The sequence below is a fragment of the Elephantulus edwardii genome, unplaced genomic scaffold (assembly GCF_000299155.1).
Source record: "Elephantulus edwardii isolate Elephantulus edwardi_28Jun2011 unplaced genomic scaffold, EleEdw1.0 scaffold00062, whole genome shotgun sequence".
Taxonomy (NCBI): Eukaryota; Metazoa; Chordata; class Mammalia; order Macroscelidea; family Macroscelididae; genus Elephantulus; species Elephantulus edwardii.
The window spans coordinates 3,012,777-3,032,471 of NW_006399812.1; the positions used below are offsets into that span (position 1 = coordinate 3,012,777).

At 41.8% G+C, this 19,695-nt stretch overlaps 2 protein-coding genes across 3 annotated transcripts in view; one reads left to right on the forward strand and one right to left on the reverse strand.

Moving 5' to 3' along the window:
• The first annotated feature begins 2,060 nt into the window (after positions 1–2,060).
• RPL31 (ribosomal protein L31) lies at positions 2,061–6,152 on the forward strand. The gene is made up of 4 exons (XM_006887798.1): positions 2,061–2,167; positions 4,909–5,034; positions 5,696–5,808; positions 6,121–6,152. The coding sequence occupies exons 1-4, from the start codon at positions 2,061–2,063 to the stop codon at positions 6,150–6,152; spliced, it is 378 nt and encodes a 125-aa protein (XP_006887860.1).
• Positions 6,153–8,709: 2,557 nt separating this feature from the next.
• The window catches only part of TBC1D8 (TBC1 domain family, member 8 (with GRAM domain)), a 98,890-nt gene continuing 87,904 nt past the window's right edge, over positions 8,710–19,695 (reverse strand). For both annotated transcript variants that reach the window (XM_006887800.1, XM_006887799.1), the window contains exons 16-19: positions 18,055–18,120; positions 10,555–10,644; positions 9,840–9,937; positions 8,710–9,168 (exon numbers count right to left, since the gene is read on the reverse strand). In XM_006887800.1, the coding sequence (XP_006887862.1) occupies positions 8,710–9,168; positions 9,840–9,937; positions 10,555–10,644; positions 18,055–18,120 (713 nt within the window). The remainder of the gene's footprint in view (positions 9,169–9,839; positions 9,938–10,554; positions 10,645–18,054; positions 18,121–19,695) is intronic.

A 19,695-nucleotide genomic window follows, 5' to 3' on the forward strand; every position in this document is an offset into this window, starting at 1 on the left:
TCGTTCCAGTGGTAAAAATTTTCATTTTCTTCATGTTGATATGCAATCTATATCGAAAGCTGTATACTTTGATCTTCTGAGGACTTGAAATGCTTCAAGTCTTTCTCGCTTTCAGCAAAGAAGGTTGTGTCATCTGCATGACACAGGTTATTAATGAGTCTTTCTGATATTGATGCCACACTCATCTTTACAGAGTCTAGCTTTTTGAAAAATTTGTTTGGTATATAGATTGAATAGGTATGGAGAGAAAATATAACCTTGACACACTCTCTTCTTAATTTTTAACTATGGTGGCCTAGTGGCAAGAAGCTGTGCTACAGTCCCGAAGGCATGAAGTTCAAGGCCCTCCCCCCCCACCTCCCCAGCCAGGCTTCTAGCCTCTGACTCCACAATTAGGAGCAGTAACGACCTTCGTTCATGAGTCTTTTCTAGCTCAACAGGACCACCTCCAAGGCAAGGTCTGTGTCTCAGCGTCTCTGGAACCACCAACCAAGCACAGTATACAGTTTTGTCTAATGTGTAACTTAGTGAGTGAATGAATGAATCAATGAGAAAAGCAAAAGAGCATTATTTCGCTCATTCTAATTGTGAAGTTGTAAATAAAATCTTCCCTATAAAACAACCCAGTGGTAGATGGAATTTGGTCCAGGACTTAAGAACAATAAATAACATAGTTGAGCCTCTACATCTTGTGGTTCCTAACCTTTATATTTATACTATAATAGACAAAGTGCCAGTCAATAGGCCTTTTATTTTAAGGACTACCTTCCCTCTGTAATTTGATTTGTGCCACTGTTAGAAACTCTACTTGGAATATGATTGCTTTTAATTTTTGACTCCTGTACTTTTAACTTGTTAGTTAAATTTGTGTCTTCTAGGCTGCAACAGTTCCATGATACATCTTCAAAGGATATGAACATGTACGGCTAAGCACAATTGATAACCGTCAGTCTAAATTCCAAAACCAATTTCCACAATAGTCTACGTGTTTCCTATTGCCAAAGGGGCCCTTTAGAGTAGTGAGAGAAGATCTTCACACTGAAACCTACAACATCCCTTTTCAGCAGGAAGTAGCTAATACTCCGTCCCCTTTTCCTTATGAATCAGGATTAAATCTCTCTCAGGGAGGAGTGGTAGGGAATGGCAAAGGACACACTGACAGAGGAGATTAATGGCTTTGACAAGCCCTGTGGCAATGGGACAATTAAAAGACTTTCAAGGGGGAAAAAAAAGAGAAATAAACTGGGGAGGGAGGTTGAGAAAACAGTGCAACAATGAATGAATGGAAATCCAAAATCTCTGTAAATGTTCATTAAAATTAATAAAATTTAATAAAAATTAAAAAAAATTCTTCCATTGATCCTAGGTTTTGATTTTTTCAAAAGAGACTAGTAGTGCAGCTCCTTTCTGAAGGTGTAGAACACCTTGGTCATGGTCTCAAGCCCTCCTAAGCTTCACTGTAGAAACCAGCACACTCTTGCCCAGCAGGAGCAGGGGGCAAGCACGGACGGCCTGGCCCCACCCCCGACCCCCGCTGGCTCCTCCTCCAGAACACGCTGCGCACGACACCCCCTCATCGCCCCTCCCCTGTCACACCCCGTCACGCCTCCAGGTGACCCGGAAGTTGTACGAGTCTATGTTTCTTTTTTCCCCACAATCCTTTGCCCTCTTCCTTTCCAGCTTTGTTCCGGCACTGTAAGTATGGTCGCTTGCTGTTGCTTCTGGGGATCTAGCTTCATCCGCTCCCGTGGCTATGCTGATCAAGACGGCAGGCTCTCTCCTGAGTTGGCCCAAGGCTCCGCGTTCAGGGGAGATGGGTCGCAGTGCTGTGTTTAAGGGTTCCGAGACCCTGGGAGGGGGGCTGTCTTGGGGAGCCTGTGTCGGAGGGATTCGGTGCCCTCGCGCAGTGGCCTGGCTTCCTTCACCTCGACCAGGCTGCCGGGGTCTGGCCGGACCTCCTGCACGGAAACGTCCAGAGGACGGCAGCCTGAGGCCGGGCGTGGAAGGAGGAGCTCGACCCGGCCTGCTCTGCTCTGAGTCTCCTTGTCATCTGGTTTTAGATGGCCCCCGCAAAGAAGGGTGGTGAGAAGAAGAAAGGCCGTTCTGCCATCAACGAAGTGGTGACCAGAGAGTACACCATCAACATTCACAAGCGCATCCATGGAGTGTAAGTGCCTCTGCGGTCTCCCCAACGCCTCGCTAGTTTAGGGGTCGCATCTGCAGGCTTCCGGTTAGTTAGGAGCCGGAATAGTTACTAAAAGAAGATACACTCCCCTGACTCAGAATCTCTGACTTGTAGTCCGGGGGGGTTAGTTTTTTTTCTAATTGTGATGTTGGTCAAAGACTGGCTTTTAAAGTGTGGATTCCAAATATGAAGATCATTTCTACTCCTTGTTTTGTATTTAAAATTAAACTTGGATTAAAAGCTAAGAAGCCCCTGAGTGGTGTAAATGCTTAAGCGCTGAGCTGCAGGATAGACCTGGCCGCGATGCATTTTATAAAACCCTGTGTTTATGTTTAACTTTGCACACACCAGGCCTGTGAATTAGACTCCTTGGACGGCAGTTAAATAAGACTAAAGGGTTAAATATTTCTATATTGGGGAGAACAAACTTTTAGTGTTTCTGGACTTGATAGAGTTGGGGGGAGGTAGGCTGAGTTCTGTCAGAATTTGAGACTTTTTAAGTGGAATTGTTTTTTGTTTTCTGAGTCAAAAGGTGTGAGTTGTGATACCAGGAGGAAAAAAGCTAGAGGTTGACATAAATGGGATTTCAGGGCATTGTTTATAGTGAGGATTTGGGATGGACAATGTAGGGAACAGTTTTGAATATGATGGTTTTAGTCCTTTTTCCTGTGAGGCTTGTACAGTAGGTTTCTAGCTCGGTGGATGTCTCCACTTCCTATGTGCATGATGCTTATTGCCAGTAGTAACTATTTAATTCTTTGTGAAAACTTACCTGGGAGCGTTTTAGTAGAACTCTCCCCCACTGTGTAGTGTCACATAGTGGTGAGCTAAGTTCTTTCCACTTCCCGGGCAGTCTCTGTCTCAGATACTGGTAGCACCGAGGCTGGCTGGAAGGGAGCATCGTGTGCTCTTTTTTGGCCTCTAGTTTAAGTATTTGGTGCCTTTAAAAAAAAAATGTTGCTTGTGTATACAACAGCATATATTTAGTTGGGAGGCTTATCAAAAACTTTACCATACTTCCCTGGGCTCTGCAGGTGATGAGTGAACCCCAAGGCTTCTTCCTGTCTTAGGAAGAGGCAGGGGCAGAGGGAAGGGTTTTGAGGGCCACACAATGCTAGTCAGCCATTAGCTAGCTAGTGGTCAGGTTTTTATACAAGCCCTTTGTGAAGACCTTCATGATACTGAATCCTTTGGTCACTTTTCTGTCCTTTTCTTTTGATCAACAGTTGCCAGTTATATTGTTCTTTTTATAAAAGATTTTATAAACTCCCATCTTTTTATTCACTAGGCTGCACCTTCTTGATCTGGTTTGCTCTCACATTCTCTTCACGCTTGGTAATAACAAAACTCTTGGGACTTGAAATACCTTCTAGGTGTTCCCCAAATTCTAGATTTCTCTCCTGTGCCTCATTAACATCTCTACTTGTATGTCCGATGGGCATCTTGTTTCTGTTGCTAACCTGTTACTACTTAATTATGTGACAGTTTGGCAAATCCTCTTGACTAGCTACAGATCACTGTGACTGATCCTAGCAGCCACCTGTCTTCATTTCCAGATGCATGGTCTATTTGCAAGCATTTTCTGCTTTTCATGTACTTCATGTTAAAAGCTAAACTGCTGTGATCCCACGTGAGCTTGCCCGATAGGCATGTTTGTTAATGAAACATGCTTCTGTTTTGTTTTTTCTCAACTAGAATACTTGCTCACAGATGCTTTAACTGGCCTTATCTTCAGGGTCAGCCTTGCAGAGTTCTGGTTTTGTTTAAGCTTGCCAGTTTTCCATAGGTTACTTTTCTTTGTCATACTTAACACTACCTGATAATGTTCAATGTTACATAAAGTACATGAGGAATGAGGTTGGGAGTTTTTCTCTTTTGGATTTTTTCTGTTAGCTGCTGTTTGTGGCTGGATTTGGGCTGTGTTTTCATGAGGTTGCTTGGCAGCAACTAACAGTACTGAATAAATAAATCCAGTTTGTTTGATGGGAGTCTAGAAAAAGATTACTGAGGTTGAGCAAAGAATGTAGTAACAGAAGTTGGGTGAGCAGGGAGCCCAAGGAAAGCTCTGAAGGAAACGGGTTGCAATTCTTTGTGCTGATTTTTGGCCAGTTTTCATGAAGTGAAAGTGTTAAACATCTTCTAAGAGCTGTTTACCTGGTAGAGATGTAAGGTAGCCATGGTCATTGCTATTTTACGTTTAAAGTCTTAAGATTAGTAGAACACCTCCTTAGCTGCCCCACTTTTAACATGGCCTTCACATAACTAAATGCTTGACCTGTGTAAGTTTTCATTTTGGCCTTTCTTAGTAACTGAAAGTGAAATTAATCAAAGGATTTTCATCTGAATAAACGATTAACCATTCCTGATGCAGAATTCTAAGCAGATTGAGTATATCTCACATGTTGGCACATCCAAAGAACTCCAGAATAAAACATTCTCTCCATTATAGTCCTTTGTGGCTCCTCCTGTTCTTTAAATTTAGACATTTTAAGGGTTTCTTGTTCTTCTGGTCACCAGTTTGTTGAACTGGCTTCAGAACAAACCACAAATGACAGTGACAGTAATAATGAACCAGTAAAAGATACCTGCTTTAAAAATGGACTCTTAAGGTGTAGTAGGTGCTCAGATTATATTTTATCAAGGAGTATGCATTTAAGTTTTGTGTTTGTGAAAACGGTATATACTATTCATTTATTTAATTGATCTGTGTTTTTAAATTTTAGGGGATTTAAGAAGCGTGCTCCTCGGGCACTAAAGGAGATCCGGAAATTTGCCATGAAGGAGATGGGCACACCAGATGTTCGCATTGACACCAGGCTTAACAAAGCTGTCTGGGCCAAAGGAATAAGGTGGAAATTCTTTTCATAAGATAAACTTGTGCATAAAAAGAAAACTGTGTCTTCAGAGACTGAAAGGATAGAGTGGCATCTGCAGGGAAGCACCTTAAAATGACATTTGGACTGACACCTAACTGATGCAGGGTCACAGGGCAGAATCACAGTAATGAGTCGGGCATTGTATAGCAAGAATATGCAGGGTCTGGGATCAGCAACATATCCTCATACCGCCACAGAAGAAAGTGCGATCAACTGGAAAGTGGCTGAGAAATTGGATGAGAGAGGCTTGGAGCATTGTTTACATAAAAGAGAATTTTAATAATCTAATGCATTTCATATAATTTTGTAGTTTAAAACCGTGTTCTTGTAGAATTAAATTTGCATGTAAACCTTTTACATACCAGATTGCTATGGTGGCAGTAAAGGCAGAAGTCCACCAACATAGAGTGGCAGCTTCTGTGTAGACGAGCACACGTCCTGAGGTGGGCAGCATTTGCCCACCTGGAGTGTATATATATTTTCTGAGATCCCCTGGTGGCTTAGTTTTGTTGCCTCGCTAACAAAGTCAGCTGTTTGAATCCACAAGTTCTTCTGCAGGACAAAAAAAAATCTTTTGTAAAGATTTACAGCTTTGGTACCAACTCATGATCATGTGAAATGTCTGTTTTTGAAGGAATGTCCCATACCGCATCCGTGTACGGTTGTCCAGAAAACGTAATGAGGATGAAGATTCCCCAAACAAGCTGTATACACTGGTTACCTATGTACCTGTCACCACTTTCAAAAGTAAGTTTTTCATAAATTCTACAATGCTATTTAAATTTAATGTTTTATAACCTGTATTTACCAAATACTCATTTGTATACCACATAACTAAGGAGTCTGCCAGTAGGAAATACAAGTGTAATCATTCTACCTAAATGATACGGGCAAATGCAAAAGGCTAAATTAAGTACACAGAGTAGTGGAAACCTCAAAATAGGTATTATAGCTACAGAAATGGAATACTTGCCATAAAACCTTCCTTGAAATGTTTTGGATATTAAAATTATTCCTTGTTGAGTATCGAAATTGACAGGCTTTTCATTTCTTTTGCAGATCTACAGACCGTCAATGTGGATGAAAACTAAACAAATAAAGTTATAAAACTGTCTTCATGTGGTTTTGTTTTATGTAATGCAACACAACATGGTCATATTATACAGATATAACTTAAAGATTCTCAGTGCCTAAGGAGCCCAGGTGATCTGTTCTGTCAAGATTCCCTGTAGTTCTACCTCACATGATTCAGGAGTTCAGTCAACAGCATCTGATGGCAAGTGCCCAAACAGTGGGGGAAGCAGTTGTTAGGTTCCCTACTAGAGTCAAGTCTGGCTCAGTGACCCTGTGAAAAAGATCTGAACCCTATTCTATTCTGTGCTGTCCTCACACTTCAGTCCCTGTCAGTGTACCTGATTAGGATAGTCTTCTCCTTCACCAACCCTTCCCCCTTTTGGATTCTGTTTGCTTCTCCCACACCACAGCTCAAAGGCATCAATTCTGTCTTTATTCACGGTCCTGCTCTCCAGATGCATAGCTAGGGATCAGAAAGTCCACGGCCTGAACAGGGTACACCTTAGTCCTCAAACTGACATTAGTAATTGGGAGAGGTCTCCGTGTAAGCAAGGCTGTGCCATAAGTTGCTTCAGCATATAGATTGAATAGATAAGGAGTGAATGAATACAACAGTGATCTCAATTTCAAACCACAGTGGCCTGTTCCAGGTCAAGGTCTTTGTTAGCAAAATTAAGTGGCCTGTGGCTCCCATTCTTAAATGTCAGCCACAACTTATGATACACAATTTAAAGCACAAATAGACATTCTTGTATTTTCTTTTAAGCCAGGATTCTTCTGGCAGTTCTTATGTACTGTTGTTCTGTTTTTGAATGATCTTCAGTATCTTGCTTTTATGTGATCCTAATACTGTTTGATACTTTCCACATTGTTGGATCACTTTCTTAGGAATGGGAACACATAAGGCCCTCTTGTAATCTTTTGGCCAAGATAGCACTCCTTGACTGGTGAGCGCGTCCAGGCCTGCATCTGCTAACTGAAACAAATCGTTATCCCATTGATTATTGGGACCTTATTTTTTGCCAATGCCTTCAATGCGGTTTCCACTTCCTCCATTACTATTGGCTCTTGTTCATATGGTACTTCCTGACATTTCTCTGGGTCAATCAGTTCTTTCTGGTTCTTGACTGTATTCCCTCCATTTTCTCTTTATGCTTTCTGGGTCATTCAATATATGTACTGCACCTCAAGGCTTAAATTTATTTTTCAGTTCTCAGAAATGTAGAACAAGTTCTTTTTTTTTCTCCAATTCCAGCTCTGCACATTCCATTATAATACTTTGTCCTCCCAAGCTGACCTTTAAAATCTTGTTCAGCTCTTTTCCTTGGGCACATTTTCCTTTTTTGTTTTGGCTTCTCAATGTTCTAGTGCAGTCTTTCATCTCTTGTGACATTTCAATTTTTTCTCCTGTTTTTGTGATGACTTGTTTTATAGCTGATAAGAAAGCAAAAACTGGGGGCAGCAGGGCAATTTTGAAGTGAAATTCGGGCATCAATTTAATAAACCACCAATTTAAAAACCCACTTAGTGTCTTTTTGCTTCTGATAGTGTAAAAAGGAACCATGATGGGTTAATAATGTCAAGAGCTCTGGTGGCATAGTGAGTTCACGGTTAGCCTGAAAACTACTGCTCCCTACAGTTGGTCAGCCAGAGATGAGCAGTCTTAGTAACTTAGCCAGCCACTATCAGTTGAAACTAGACTTTTTTATGAGTTATTACTTTGCATTAAAATAAGGCTCATAACATTTCTCAAAAGTATATACCTCCTCTTAAATTCAGTCCTTAACATGATGTTTCAAGATTGTGCTCAGCAGTGATAATGGCACTTGAGCACACTAGGGGCACAGCCATGGTGGGATGGGCAGCCAGCCGCTTAGTAGCAGCAGTGTCCACTGAACAACTGGCATGTGGACACCACTCACATAGTTTATTGCTAGCACAGTACTGAGGTAAGAGCTCACATCTGGAGACATTATAATGAGTGAAAGAAAAGGACCAAGTCAATAGAAAAATTTATTAAAAAACAGGCCAACATTGAAAGCAAGATTTGTACACAATATTTTTGGAAGGACATACAAAGTGAATTACAACCAAATATATCTTAAAATGGTTTCAATTACCAGCATTGAAACAATTAGTGCAAAAAAAAACCCCAAAAACAATTGCACAGGTAATGGCTCTGGGAACTTTAGGATGAACCTGACTGAAACTTGAACCTTCAGCTTGAGGCTGTTCTGTTTAGTATCACAAATTCAACTTGTTCCACAGGAGGAACAGACTAACTCGCATCATGACAAATGCCCATTTCATCAAACCTGCTAAGAGTAAGATTGTGAATCACAGTGTCAATTGAAGGTGCATGGATACCCTAAGGTACTGAAGTCCAATTGCCAATTTCCATGAATAAATAGAAATAACAGGGTTGCATCGCATTTCCTGTCCACAGTTCTGTCAGGTTGCTCTATCCAGATGACTCAGGGAAGTACTAAAATCTGGATTTGTGGGTGACAGCTGGAGCATGGCCCCTGCTTTGGTAAGGTGGGCTCCAGTGTAGCTCGGCGCGCTGCTATCTTGCTACAAGTTGTTCAGCTTGAGTTCAGGCTGAGACTGGCGGCTCATTTCAAGGTTTTTCAGCCTGTACTGATTGATCTTAGCATTTTCAAGCTTGGATTTAATTTCTAGTGGCTTTTCAAAGAAGTTCACTAAAGACTGTTCAGTCAGAAGTGATGCTAAAATGTGCTCAAGAGAGACAGTCCAATCCCCGTCTCTTCCTGCGTCAGGAAACCCTTGGGAGTCCTGGGGTACAGTCTCAGCTTCGGCAAACACCGAGTCCTGGTCTGGCGAGGAGGCCGCCGCCCGCAGGTCCTCCCCACCGTCCTGGGAGCAGCTTCCAGAGCTGCTGCTGCGCTGGCCCACCTCCCCAATCTGCAGCAGGAGGGTGGTCACCATGGCGATGGCTTGATACAAACTGTTTTCTTCTGGATCTTCGTGGAACATACTGTACAGGGTTTTACAGAACTGGATAAATTCTCTCTGGAAGAAGAATAATAAAAACTATAACCAGGAAGAAAGTATAAAACAGTATTTGGGGGTAGGGTGCGGGAAACTAGCTATAGTTAGTTCTTGGAGGCAAATATCAATACTTTCTGTAAGCAGAATGCAAGAAAAGGTCTTTGGCCCTTCCGGAAAACAAAAAAGGTGACTTCATGGGATTTTAACATATGTGGAAATTATTGCAGCTAGTACCAAGTAATACAAAGTAAATCTTGCCCTGTAGGCAATAAGAAAAATAAATTGTTTTTACTAATGTAATCTAAGAAATAAGTGCTGTGTTCACACACTCCCAAAGCCTCAAATATGCTTCCATTGCTCTACTGAATACATGCTGATCACTATCTGGGAAAATAAATGATGCACAGGACAAAACAAAAAAAAACAAAAAACAAAAAACACAACCCTTCAGAAACACTGTCTAACAGCCTCCTCTTATAAGATCTTTGAATATATATATATGGAATATCTTTGAATCTGCTTAGATTAAAAGATTAAAGAGTCCCCTTTAATGACCACACTGAGCTCCCAGAAATTACAAGATCCTTTATGGTTTCAGGATGAAGGGCTATGCCTAATTATGAACATCTTACCCTCACTAAACCAGACTTTGGTCAAATAGTCCATTCTTTGCACAAGATTAAACTTCATACCTGGCTCATTTTTGGCAACTCTTTTTCAGTTTTATCTTTTTCTTTGGCTAAATCCTTAATCATCTGCTTCAGCTGTTTCTGATAATCAGCTGCATCTCCTTGAGGCAAAGGAAAACAGAGACGTTCAGTGAAAGCAGAAAGGAAAATTCAGAAAAGGCCTGGTTAAGGGGTGCAGAATTCCATTAAGTAAGTTCCACATAGAGACTGACCACCAGCTGTGGCTGGAGTGTGGTGGCTGGAGAACTTCTCTTCCTAAAAAATGACCCATCAACCACCATTCAAAACAAACTGAAAAATCCTCATTTACCGACATGTCAGAACGGAATTACAGCTGGCCTGCCAAGAGGCTTTCAAAAGGCTGTAGACTGTGTGGGAAGAGACTGCCCTTCTTTTCCCAGTGAAGCTGCAAGTGGATTTGAACTACCAGACAGGTGCCACCATTGGGTAAGCAGTGTCACTCCCTACAGACTATGCCAGACAGAGCTCCTTGAAGCACCATTCATCAAGAGGGGAGAAAACACAATAGGGTGAATATGCCACGGTGGAGGGTCAGTGACTTGGCCACACCTGAACTTAGAAGGTTTCGGCCCTGAATGTAGTGGGCTTGGTTTCAACACTTTGAAGGGAGCAAGTAGAGCTAGACAAGGCTGCTTCCAGGAGGGGGGGGCTGACGGAAACGACTGCAAGGAAAGGGCCAGTGAAAAGGGGTACGTGCCATTCGATTTCCCGAAAACCAGGGGTCTTGAGGTGGAGAGTAGAGGATTCTTGAGCGGTGACTGACAGTCCTGGTCATTTTCAGTGAGTGCTTTAAAAACAAAAGAGAACAAAAAGTATTTAAAGCAAACAAAATTTTCATTCTTCTAAAAATAGAGAGGAATGGAGCTCAAGGTCAAAATCAAAACCAAGCCCACGGCAGTCAAGTCCATTCTGAACAATGTCATCCCTCCGCCAAGTTCCCGAGAATTTAGAACTTGATGGAGGATTTAGATGGATGAAGACTTTCCATCTTTCTCCCATGGTGGATTTGAACTGCTCAACACACGACGTACTATACCTACCAGGGCTGCTTTACTAAGGTAAAAGAGAACTAAAGTTAGCTAGCAGCAACCAAGGTCTCAGAGTCTTTGCCTCACACTGTTGTTGTGGCTGCTGTTGTTAGGTGCCATCAAGTCAAATAAAACTCAGCGACCCTGTGAACGACACATCTGAACCTTGCCCTACCCTGGACCATGCCCATGATTCCTGATATGCTGAAGCTCATTTTTATAGTCACTCCATCTTGTTGAGGGTCTCCCTCTCTGTCTGACCCTCCACCTCCCCCATTATGCTGTCTTTTTCCAAGGACTGGACATATTCTGACAGTAAGCGCAAATGATGTCAAGAGGAAGCTTCACCATCCTTGCCTCTCAAGAGTACCCTGGTTGAACTTCCTCCAAGACAAATTTTTTGCACTTTTGGCAGGTCATGGATATTCAGTACTTTTCTCAACACTACAATTTAAAGGCACCACCCTGTTAGTCTTCCTTAATTATCATCCATTTTCCAAATGTATGGAAGCTCTGGTGGCCTAAAGGTAAGAAGGTGTGCTGCAATCCCAAAGGCATGTAGTTTGAATCCATGAGAGAACAATGAACAATCCTCACTCAGTTTACTGCCTCTACATGCATACAAAGCAACAGAAAACACCACGGCTTGGTTCAGGTGCACCTTAGTCTTTAAACAGATATAATTTGTCTTTAGCATTTTGGAGATATTCTTGCTTGACAGCCCCCAGTTCGCTCCTCTCTTTCAAAAGTAAAAGAACAGCTGATTTTCCCAGTGCAAAAGCTCTTCTGATCTCTTGACTGCTGTTATCTGTGTTGACAGTGGCTCCAAGTAAAAGGAAATCGCCGACAACTTCAGTCTTTTCCCAATCTATCATGATGCTGCCTGTTGGTCTAAAGGACTTTGTTTTCTTGATGAGCCCAAATGCAAACCAGACACTGTCTGAGTACACTAAGGAAAGAAAATGCTAAGTATTCCCTTTCCCAAAGCCATCTCACCCATATGGTCATGAATACAAATCCATAGAAAGACACTGCTGAAGTTGACTTGAAAGAATATATATTGGGGGGAAAATTCCCAATTTTGTTAAATTTTGCTATTCTTACTGGGGTGAGATGATATCTCATAGTTGTTTTGAAAACCTCCAATTTTGTAAAACGAAAATGTATATATGTGTGTGTTGTATATACTCTTTGGGGGGTATATACTTTTACATACGTATAGCAGCATTAGGTATACAGTATGTGTACATACTTTCAAAACTCTAGAAATAAAGACATCAGATCTCTAAATTGCTGGATTACAGTGAATAATTTTTAACTTTTCAAGGTTGTTCTTTTTCTAAAGTGACTATGTACTGCGATACTTATATAATTTCTAAAAAATAATACTGGGAACAGTTTTACTAAAGCATTTCTTGAAATATGCTAGACTTCTATTGGAACCCTCACACACTGAAGATGGGAATGGAGGAAAGACTAAAGGGTCCTAAAAACCTGAAAGAATTACTATTTGACCCAGAAATTCCGCTGCTAGGTATATATACCCAAGAGAAGTACAAACCTATTTACACGTGCATCTAAAACCAAAAACCATGAGCACAAATGCTAGCAGCTGTATTATTCATGATAGCCAAAAGGGACCATAACGCATATATCTACAAATAAAATGTATTGGGCTCATATGTTGTTATTGTTGTGAGGTGCCATCAAGGTGGCAGACTCAGTGCAACCCTACAAACCATGGATCAAAACCTTGCTCTGCATTATGTTACCATCCCTGCCAGGCTTAGGTCCATCGCTGCACTCACTGTGTCTCTCCATCTCACTGAGAGCCTTTCCTTGGCCCACTGCCTCCCCCAGTATGATGTATTTTTCCAAGGACTGGTCCCTTCTGACAACATGTGCAAAGTATGTGAGACCAAGTTTCACCATCCTTGTCTCTAAAGCGCACGCTGGTTGCACTTCCTCTAAGATTTATTTGTTCTTTTGGCAGTTCCTGCAACATTCTATAGTCTTTGCGAAGGATGACTTTGAATCAATGTCTTTGAATTGTGACGCTGGTGAAGTGTATGTTCATATAACAGAATATTAGTCACTCACAGAGAAAAGTGAAGTTCTGTTGTTGTCGTTGTTGTTGCTGTTCTGTGCCATCGAGTTGTGACTCATAGCGACCCTGTGTGCAACAGCCCTAAACCCTGCTCTATCCTGTGCCAATCGCACTGCCTCTGACACACCCATCCCAATTACCCCCGTCACTGAATCAATCTACCTCATAGAGGGTCTTCCCCTCCTGCATTGTCCCTCCACCCTACCAAGCATGATGTCCCTCTCCAAGGACCTGTCCCTCCTTACAACATGTCCAAAGTATGTCAGACGAAGCCCCAGAATCCTTGCCTCCAAGGAGTAGCCTGGTTTAACCCTCTCCAGGTTGAATCTGTTTGTCTTCTTGGCAGTCCATGGTACATTCAATACTCTTTTCCAGCACCACAGCTCACAGGTATCAATTCTCCTTCCATCCTCCTGAGTCACTGTACAACTCTCTGATGAATAACAAGTGACTGCAAAGACCATGGCCTGTATCAAGTGCACCATAGTCTTCAGAGAGACACCATTGATCTTCAGTACTTTGGAGAGGTCCCTAACAGCAGAATTTCCCATTGCAATAAGTTTTTTTATTTCCTGGCTGCTGGTGCCAAGAGTGTTGACCGTGGAGCCGAGCAAACTGAAGCTGTGAAAAATCTCAATCTCTTTGCCATCCATCCTGATGCTACCAATTGGCCCAGTGGTGAGAATCTTTGTCTTCTTGACATTGAGTCTCAGTCTATACTGAAGGCTGCAGTCCTTGACCCTCTGCAGCAAGTGCATGAGGTCCTCCTCAGTTTCGGCAAGCAGGGTTGTGTCATCTGCATAACACAGATTGTTAATAGATCTTCCACCAATCCTGACACCACACTTCTCATAGAACCCAGCCTCTCGGATAATCTGCTCTGCAAACAAGTTGAAAAAGTATGGAGATAGGACACATCCCTGGCGTACACCCTTCCCAATTTTGAACCATACAGTGTTACCCTGCTCTGTTCTGATGACTGCCTCTTGGTCCAAGTATAGGTTTCGCATTAGCACGATTAAATGTTCTGGGATTCCCATTCTTCTCAGAGTCAGCCACAGTTTGTTATGATCCACACAGTCAAACGCCTTTGTGTAATCAATGAAACACAGATAGACATTCTTCTGGTATTCCCTGCTTTCAGCCAAGATCCATCTAACATCAGCTACAATATCCCTAGTACCACGACCCCTTCTAAGCCCAGCCTGGACTTCTGGCAGTTCTCTGCTGATGTGCTGTTCCAGTCGTTTTTGGATAATCTTCAGTAGAATCTTGCTTGCATGTGAAATCAATGATATTGTTCTGTAGTTTCCACACTCTATTGGGTCACCCTTCTTTGGAATGGGAACAAATATAGATCTCTTCCACTCAGTTGTCCAAATAGTTGTTCTCCAGAATTCTTGGCACAACTTGGTGAGCACGTCCAGAGCAGCATCTGTTAGCTGAAATACTTCAATTGGTATACCATCTATTCTTGGGGCCTTATTTTTTGCTATTTCCTTCAAAGCAGCTTCAACTTCTTCCTTCATCACCATAGGTCTTTTCTTCCTCTTCTGTCTTTGTAATGACTGTTTGCACTCTTCCAGGATGATATATTTGACATCCTCCCACAACTCATGTGGTCTTTGCTCATTAGTTTTCAAGGCCTCAAACCTGTTCCTGAGATGATTCTGAAATTCAGGTGGGATGAAATCAAAGTCATATTTTGGCTCCTGTGGATTCAGTTTCATTTTCCTCAGCTTCCGCTTGAACTTGCATATGAGTAGTTGGTGGTCTGTTCCACAATCAGCCCCTGGCCTAGTTTTCACAGCTCATATTGAGCTTCTCATGTACAACATGTACAACAGTGAAGTTCTACAACATGGATAATCCCACTGCCACCATCAAGTCACTTTCAACTCATAAACTCCCCACGCTTGAATTTTCCAAAGATTCAAATGACAGACCTTTCATTTAACAGCGCAGCACTCTGTCACCAGATGACACTTTAAAAAGAAGGCTAACGGAAAGAAGCCAGACACAAATGGCAATATAGTGTATGATCCCAAATGTATAAAAAAAGGCAAATCTCAAGAGACACAAAGTAAATGAGTTGTTTCCTGGCACTGAGTCGACTGGACGAGTGGAAAGTTAGAGTGATGGCTAATAAAAAAATAAATTGGTAGTTTCTTGGCTCTCTGGTGAATGGAGGCAAAGAAGGCTAGGGTGATTGGGGGTTTCTTTCTGGGATGAAGAAAAGGTTCTAAAACTGATTGTGATGATACAACTCTCCAGTTATACTAAAAGTCACTGAATTAATGGTACCTTTTAAATGGGTGAATTGTTCGTGAATTCTTCATTGATAAAGCTTATTACAAGGACAAGGGAATAACATTCATTTATAAGGAAGAACGACAAATGATCTCCAAACGTAAAAAACTTGGAGTTTGAAACCATTCACCAAGCCAAGTTCAGTGTGATTCAATAAATATCCACAGGATGGCACCAAAGCATTGATGATTCACCCTCTTTTCCACCTGGGAGCAAGATTGCTAGCTGGTGCTGTTTTTTCCCAGGTGTGCTTATTTTTTATGTCTGTGCCTTAATTATTAAGTCATTATTTTATAACTTCACCCAGAATGAATTCTAAGCAGTAGAACATTATGAGAATCCTTTCAAAAATGGGAAAGTGCTAACCCACACTGTAGTTTAGGGCACAGTTATAATGGGAAGAAATAATCATCATAGTTGTCATCATCATCTGGGAGCTCTGGTGGCCTAGTGGTAAGAAGCTGCACTGCAATCCCAAAGGCACACAGTTCAAATCCACAGGAGAAGGATGGGCAATTTCCTGTGCATGGTGTATTGCTTCTGAACATCCCCTGGAAGGTCTGGCTTGATGGCACTCAAAAATAGCAACAAACAATAATAGGAATGGATTTTCTTGGATGTCAAAAGCAGATTGGGCCCTTATCCTGAAAAAAGCATGCTGTACCTCACATGACAAACATGTACAGAAATAATTCTACCAAAACACTGGAAAGGAAAACAACATACAAACAATGTTGGTAGCTTCTACAATTATGCATATCTCTATATTAGTAAAAAGTATTACTGTAAAATATGAGTACATTAAATGAAAAAGAAAACTTAGTAGCTTCTATTTGCATGCCAAGCAAAGCAACATACTAATATGGCAGAATTGGGATAAAAATCAATACTGGGCTTGTGAGAAGGTCAGGGAGGAAAACTGTCTGGTCATGGAATGTTCTCTGGAGATAAAGGGCATAAAGTATCACATGCCAATTCAGTAATGGCAGAATTCAGGAAGTGTGTTTGGAATGCCTACAAATAATGTCCATACGCAATTTAAATGTCTGTGTGCATTCTAACAGTTACGCGAGGCAGCCAGCCTCCCAAGTTCTCTCATGGAGAAGTTCTGTCAGAGGCTCAAACTTCTGCTGCCCTATGACACCAAGATCCAGAAACCCTGTTGTCTACTAGTTTGTAAGATCCAGGGGCCACTTGAAGGTTTCCCTGTTCCTTTTCATGTTAATGTTAAGTCAGCTCTGATAGGCTACTAAACTTGCTTCCCCGGTCCTGGCTGCTGCTGTTGGCTGGTATCAAGTTGGCCCTCAACTCAAGGTAACCCCACGTAAACGTGTAACTGCCACTGGGTCCTGAACCATCCATGATTAGTTTTAGATTGATGTTTGTGATCCACTGGGTTTTTAAGAACAGGTTTTCCGGTAGGTCATCTGACCTCTTCTCCTAGTCTGTTGTAGTCCAGAACTGCTGAAACCTGTTTAGTATCACTACAACACGTAAGTATGAGCCTCTCTTGACAGGCAGATGGGGGCTGTCCACAAGAGCACTGACTGGGTATTGTACCTATGCCTCCTTCATGGAATTCTCCCCCGACCCATCAAATTTTTCTGTTCTTGATCTGTTGTAGTTTCTGTACCATCGAGTCAGAACTGACCCATAGCTGGCCCTCCAGCAGCTTTTCAGAGACAGTAAATCACATGGGAGGAGACCGTCCACATCTGAGTCAAAACTGAAGGAAGTAAGGCGATGAGTGTTGGAAAGTGAAATGGACCTTCAAAACAGTTGCTGTAATTAGGTGTCCATGATTCGACTACAGCAAACCTACGAACAATGGATCTGAACCCTGCCCAATCCTGCACCATCCTCATCATCTCTGCCATGCCTGACATCACTGTTACAGCCACTGTGCCAATCTAGCTCCTTGAGGGTCTTCTCCTTCCATCTTTCCCAGCATGCTGTCCTTTTCCAAGGAATAGCCTCTCTGGACAACATGCCCAGAGTATGCTAGACAAAGTTTGAACCACGCTTGCCTCTAATGAGCACTCTGGCTGCACCTTCAAGACAGATGTTTGTTCTTGGCAGTTCTTGAGGTATTCAGCATTCCTGTTCAAACACCCAAACCCAGAGACATTAATCCGTCTTCTGTTGCCCTTATTCACTGTTATACTTTTAGATGCATATTACTAAAAAGATCATGACTTGGATCAGATGCACCTTGGAAAGGTCTCTAACAGTAGATTTTCCCAATGCAACACATCTTTTGATTCTCTGACTGCAGTACCAGAGGTGTTGACTGTAGATCCAAGAAAGATGAAAATGTTAACAATTTCTAGTTCTGTCAAAACAGCTGTCTGACATACGTACTTAAGGATATCAGGATCTGGCTTCCCCACCACTCCACAGGCAGGCATTCTCATAGAGCAGTCCCAATATCATCATTAATACCATCTGAGAACTTACCACACATTCCCTAGGCCCCACCACAGACCTGGTGACTCTGAAACTCCAGGTGTGAGGCCAAGCCACCTGCGTGTTAACAGGTTTGCAGGTAACTGTGGGGCACACCAATGTCTGAAAAGCACTACCACGGGACATGCCGAACTGAACTTGGTGTAATTACAACCCCAAAACTAGAAACATCTGTTGCCTTGAATTTAAGAGAATTTAAAACGAGAAAATCTTTGGTGGTGTACAGAAAGCTGGTTCCATGTTAAGGCAGAGCAAAGCCATAATTCTCCTACTTGGGATTTCTTACCTGGAGGGATATGAAGCCTATACAGCAGCTTAATTTTTTCGTTCATTTCTCCATTATACATAACATCTGTGAAAATGTAAAAAGAGAGAAAAAGACTAAGAAGATAAAAATAATGACGGTATGATTATCTTGACACAAATTCACTGAGCTCAACACTCTTGGCACCTTTTCCCTGATGTCTGCCATCTTTGACATGAACACAGTTTTCTCAGTGTATATTTTCTGTTTGTCTTGGTTTTCAGTCTGTTAAAGGATTTATTTAAGTCACCATTGGGGAAACCAGTAAAATATTTTGACCAGTTCAAAGGAGATTTTAAATACTAGACACATTTATAGGTTAAGAATATGAAAATGAACAGTCTAATGGAGAGAATCATTTGACAGCATTTACAGACCATGTTAGTCTAAAACAGTACTTATTTTGTACTGCTATCAGTCATCTATCACCTACCAAGTTGTAAAACACTTAACAGAGAAGCAAAATTAGATCATCTGGAATGGTGTGCAGTCTATATTGCATACATACTTTTTCTCTATTAGCATACTACCACTATTCTTTGCAATTACTTGCTATGCATCAGAGAGTTGGACAATGACTAGGGATAACAGAAGGAGAATTAATGCCTTTGAGCTGTGGTACTGGAGAAGAGTATTGAATATACCATGGACTGCTAAGAGAACAAACAAGTTCATCCTAGAGAGGGTGAGACCAAGCTGCTCCTTGGAGGCAAGGATTCTGAAGCTTTGTCTGACATACTTTGGGCATGTTGCAAGGAAGGATCAGTCCTTGGAGAAGGACATCATGCTTGGGAGGGTGGAGGGACAATGCAGGAGACGAAGACCTTTGATAAGATATAGGTGTGTCAGAGACAATGAAATTGGTACAAGATAGAGCAAGGTTCAGGGCTGTTGTACATAGGGTCGCTATGAGTTGCTGGCGATTTGACAGCACATAACCACCACCACCACTATTATATGTCCTGGAAAGGGTATTTCCAGAGCGTTACTTGGAGGTAAGGATGACCAAGCTTTGTCATAGTTTGGACATGTAGTGAGACAAGGCTATTCCTTGGAAAGAAACATCATGATTAGAAAGAGGGAGGGTCAGTGAAAGAGAAAAAGACCACCAATGAGATGTCTTGACAGTATGACTTCAGAAATGGAGCCTAATGTCTCAGAGATGAGAATGGCACAGGATAGGGAAGGTTGCAGAATGGCTGTTCATAGGGTCTCTATGAGTCATACTCAATTTGATGTCACCTAACACCACCACCACTATTATTACACTAGATTATATTGTTGTTGTTGTTGTTTACCATTGGGTGGGAACCAACTCACATTCAACCTTCCACCAGGTTTTCAAAGGCAGTAATTTGCACGGGAGGAGACTGTCCTTCCTTCTCTCAGAGATCATATCATATTATGCAGTATTTAATACAATACTATATATTATAAAACTGTTACAATTGTTGTTGGTGTGTATTATCAAGTTGGAACTCATCCATAACTGACCCTCCAGAAGGTTTTCAGAGGCAGTTAACGGAGCAGGACATTGCCAATCCTTATCCCACAGAGGAGCTGGTGAATTGGAACTGTGTACCTTTTTGTTGACATTGCAAGTCTTTACCACTAAACCACCAG

What these genes read in the sequence shown, in the direction of transcription:
- RPL31 (XM_006887798.1), top strand. Translation starts at nt 2,061, where the DNA reads ATGGCCCCCGCAAAGAAGGGTGGTGAGAAGAAGAAAGGCCGTTCTGCC. An exon ending in GTCTGGGCCAAAGGAATAAG is followed by an intron (nt 5,035 to 5,695) that starts GTGGAAATTCTT and finishes CTGTTTTTGAAG; the next exon opens with GAATGTCCCATACCGCATCC. An exon ending in ACCTGTCACCACTTTCAAAA is followed by an intron (nt 5,809 to 6,120) that starts GTAAGTTTTTCA and finishes TTTCTTTTGCAG; the next exon opens with ATCTACAGACCGTCAATGTG.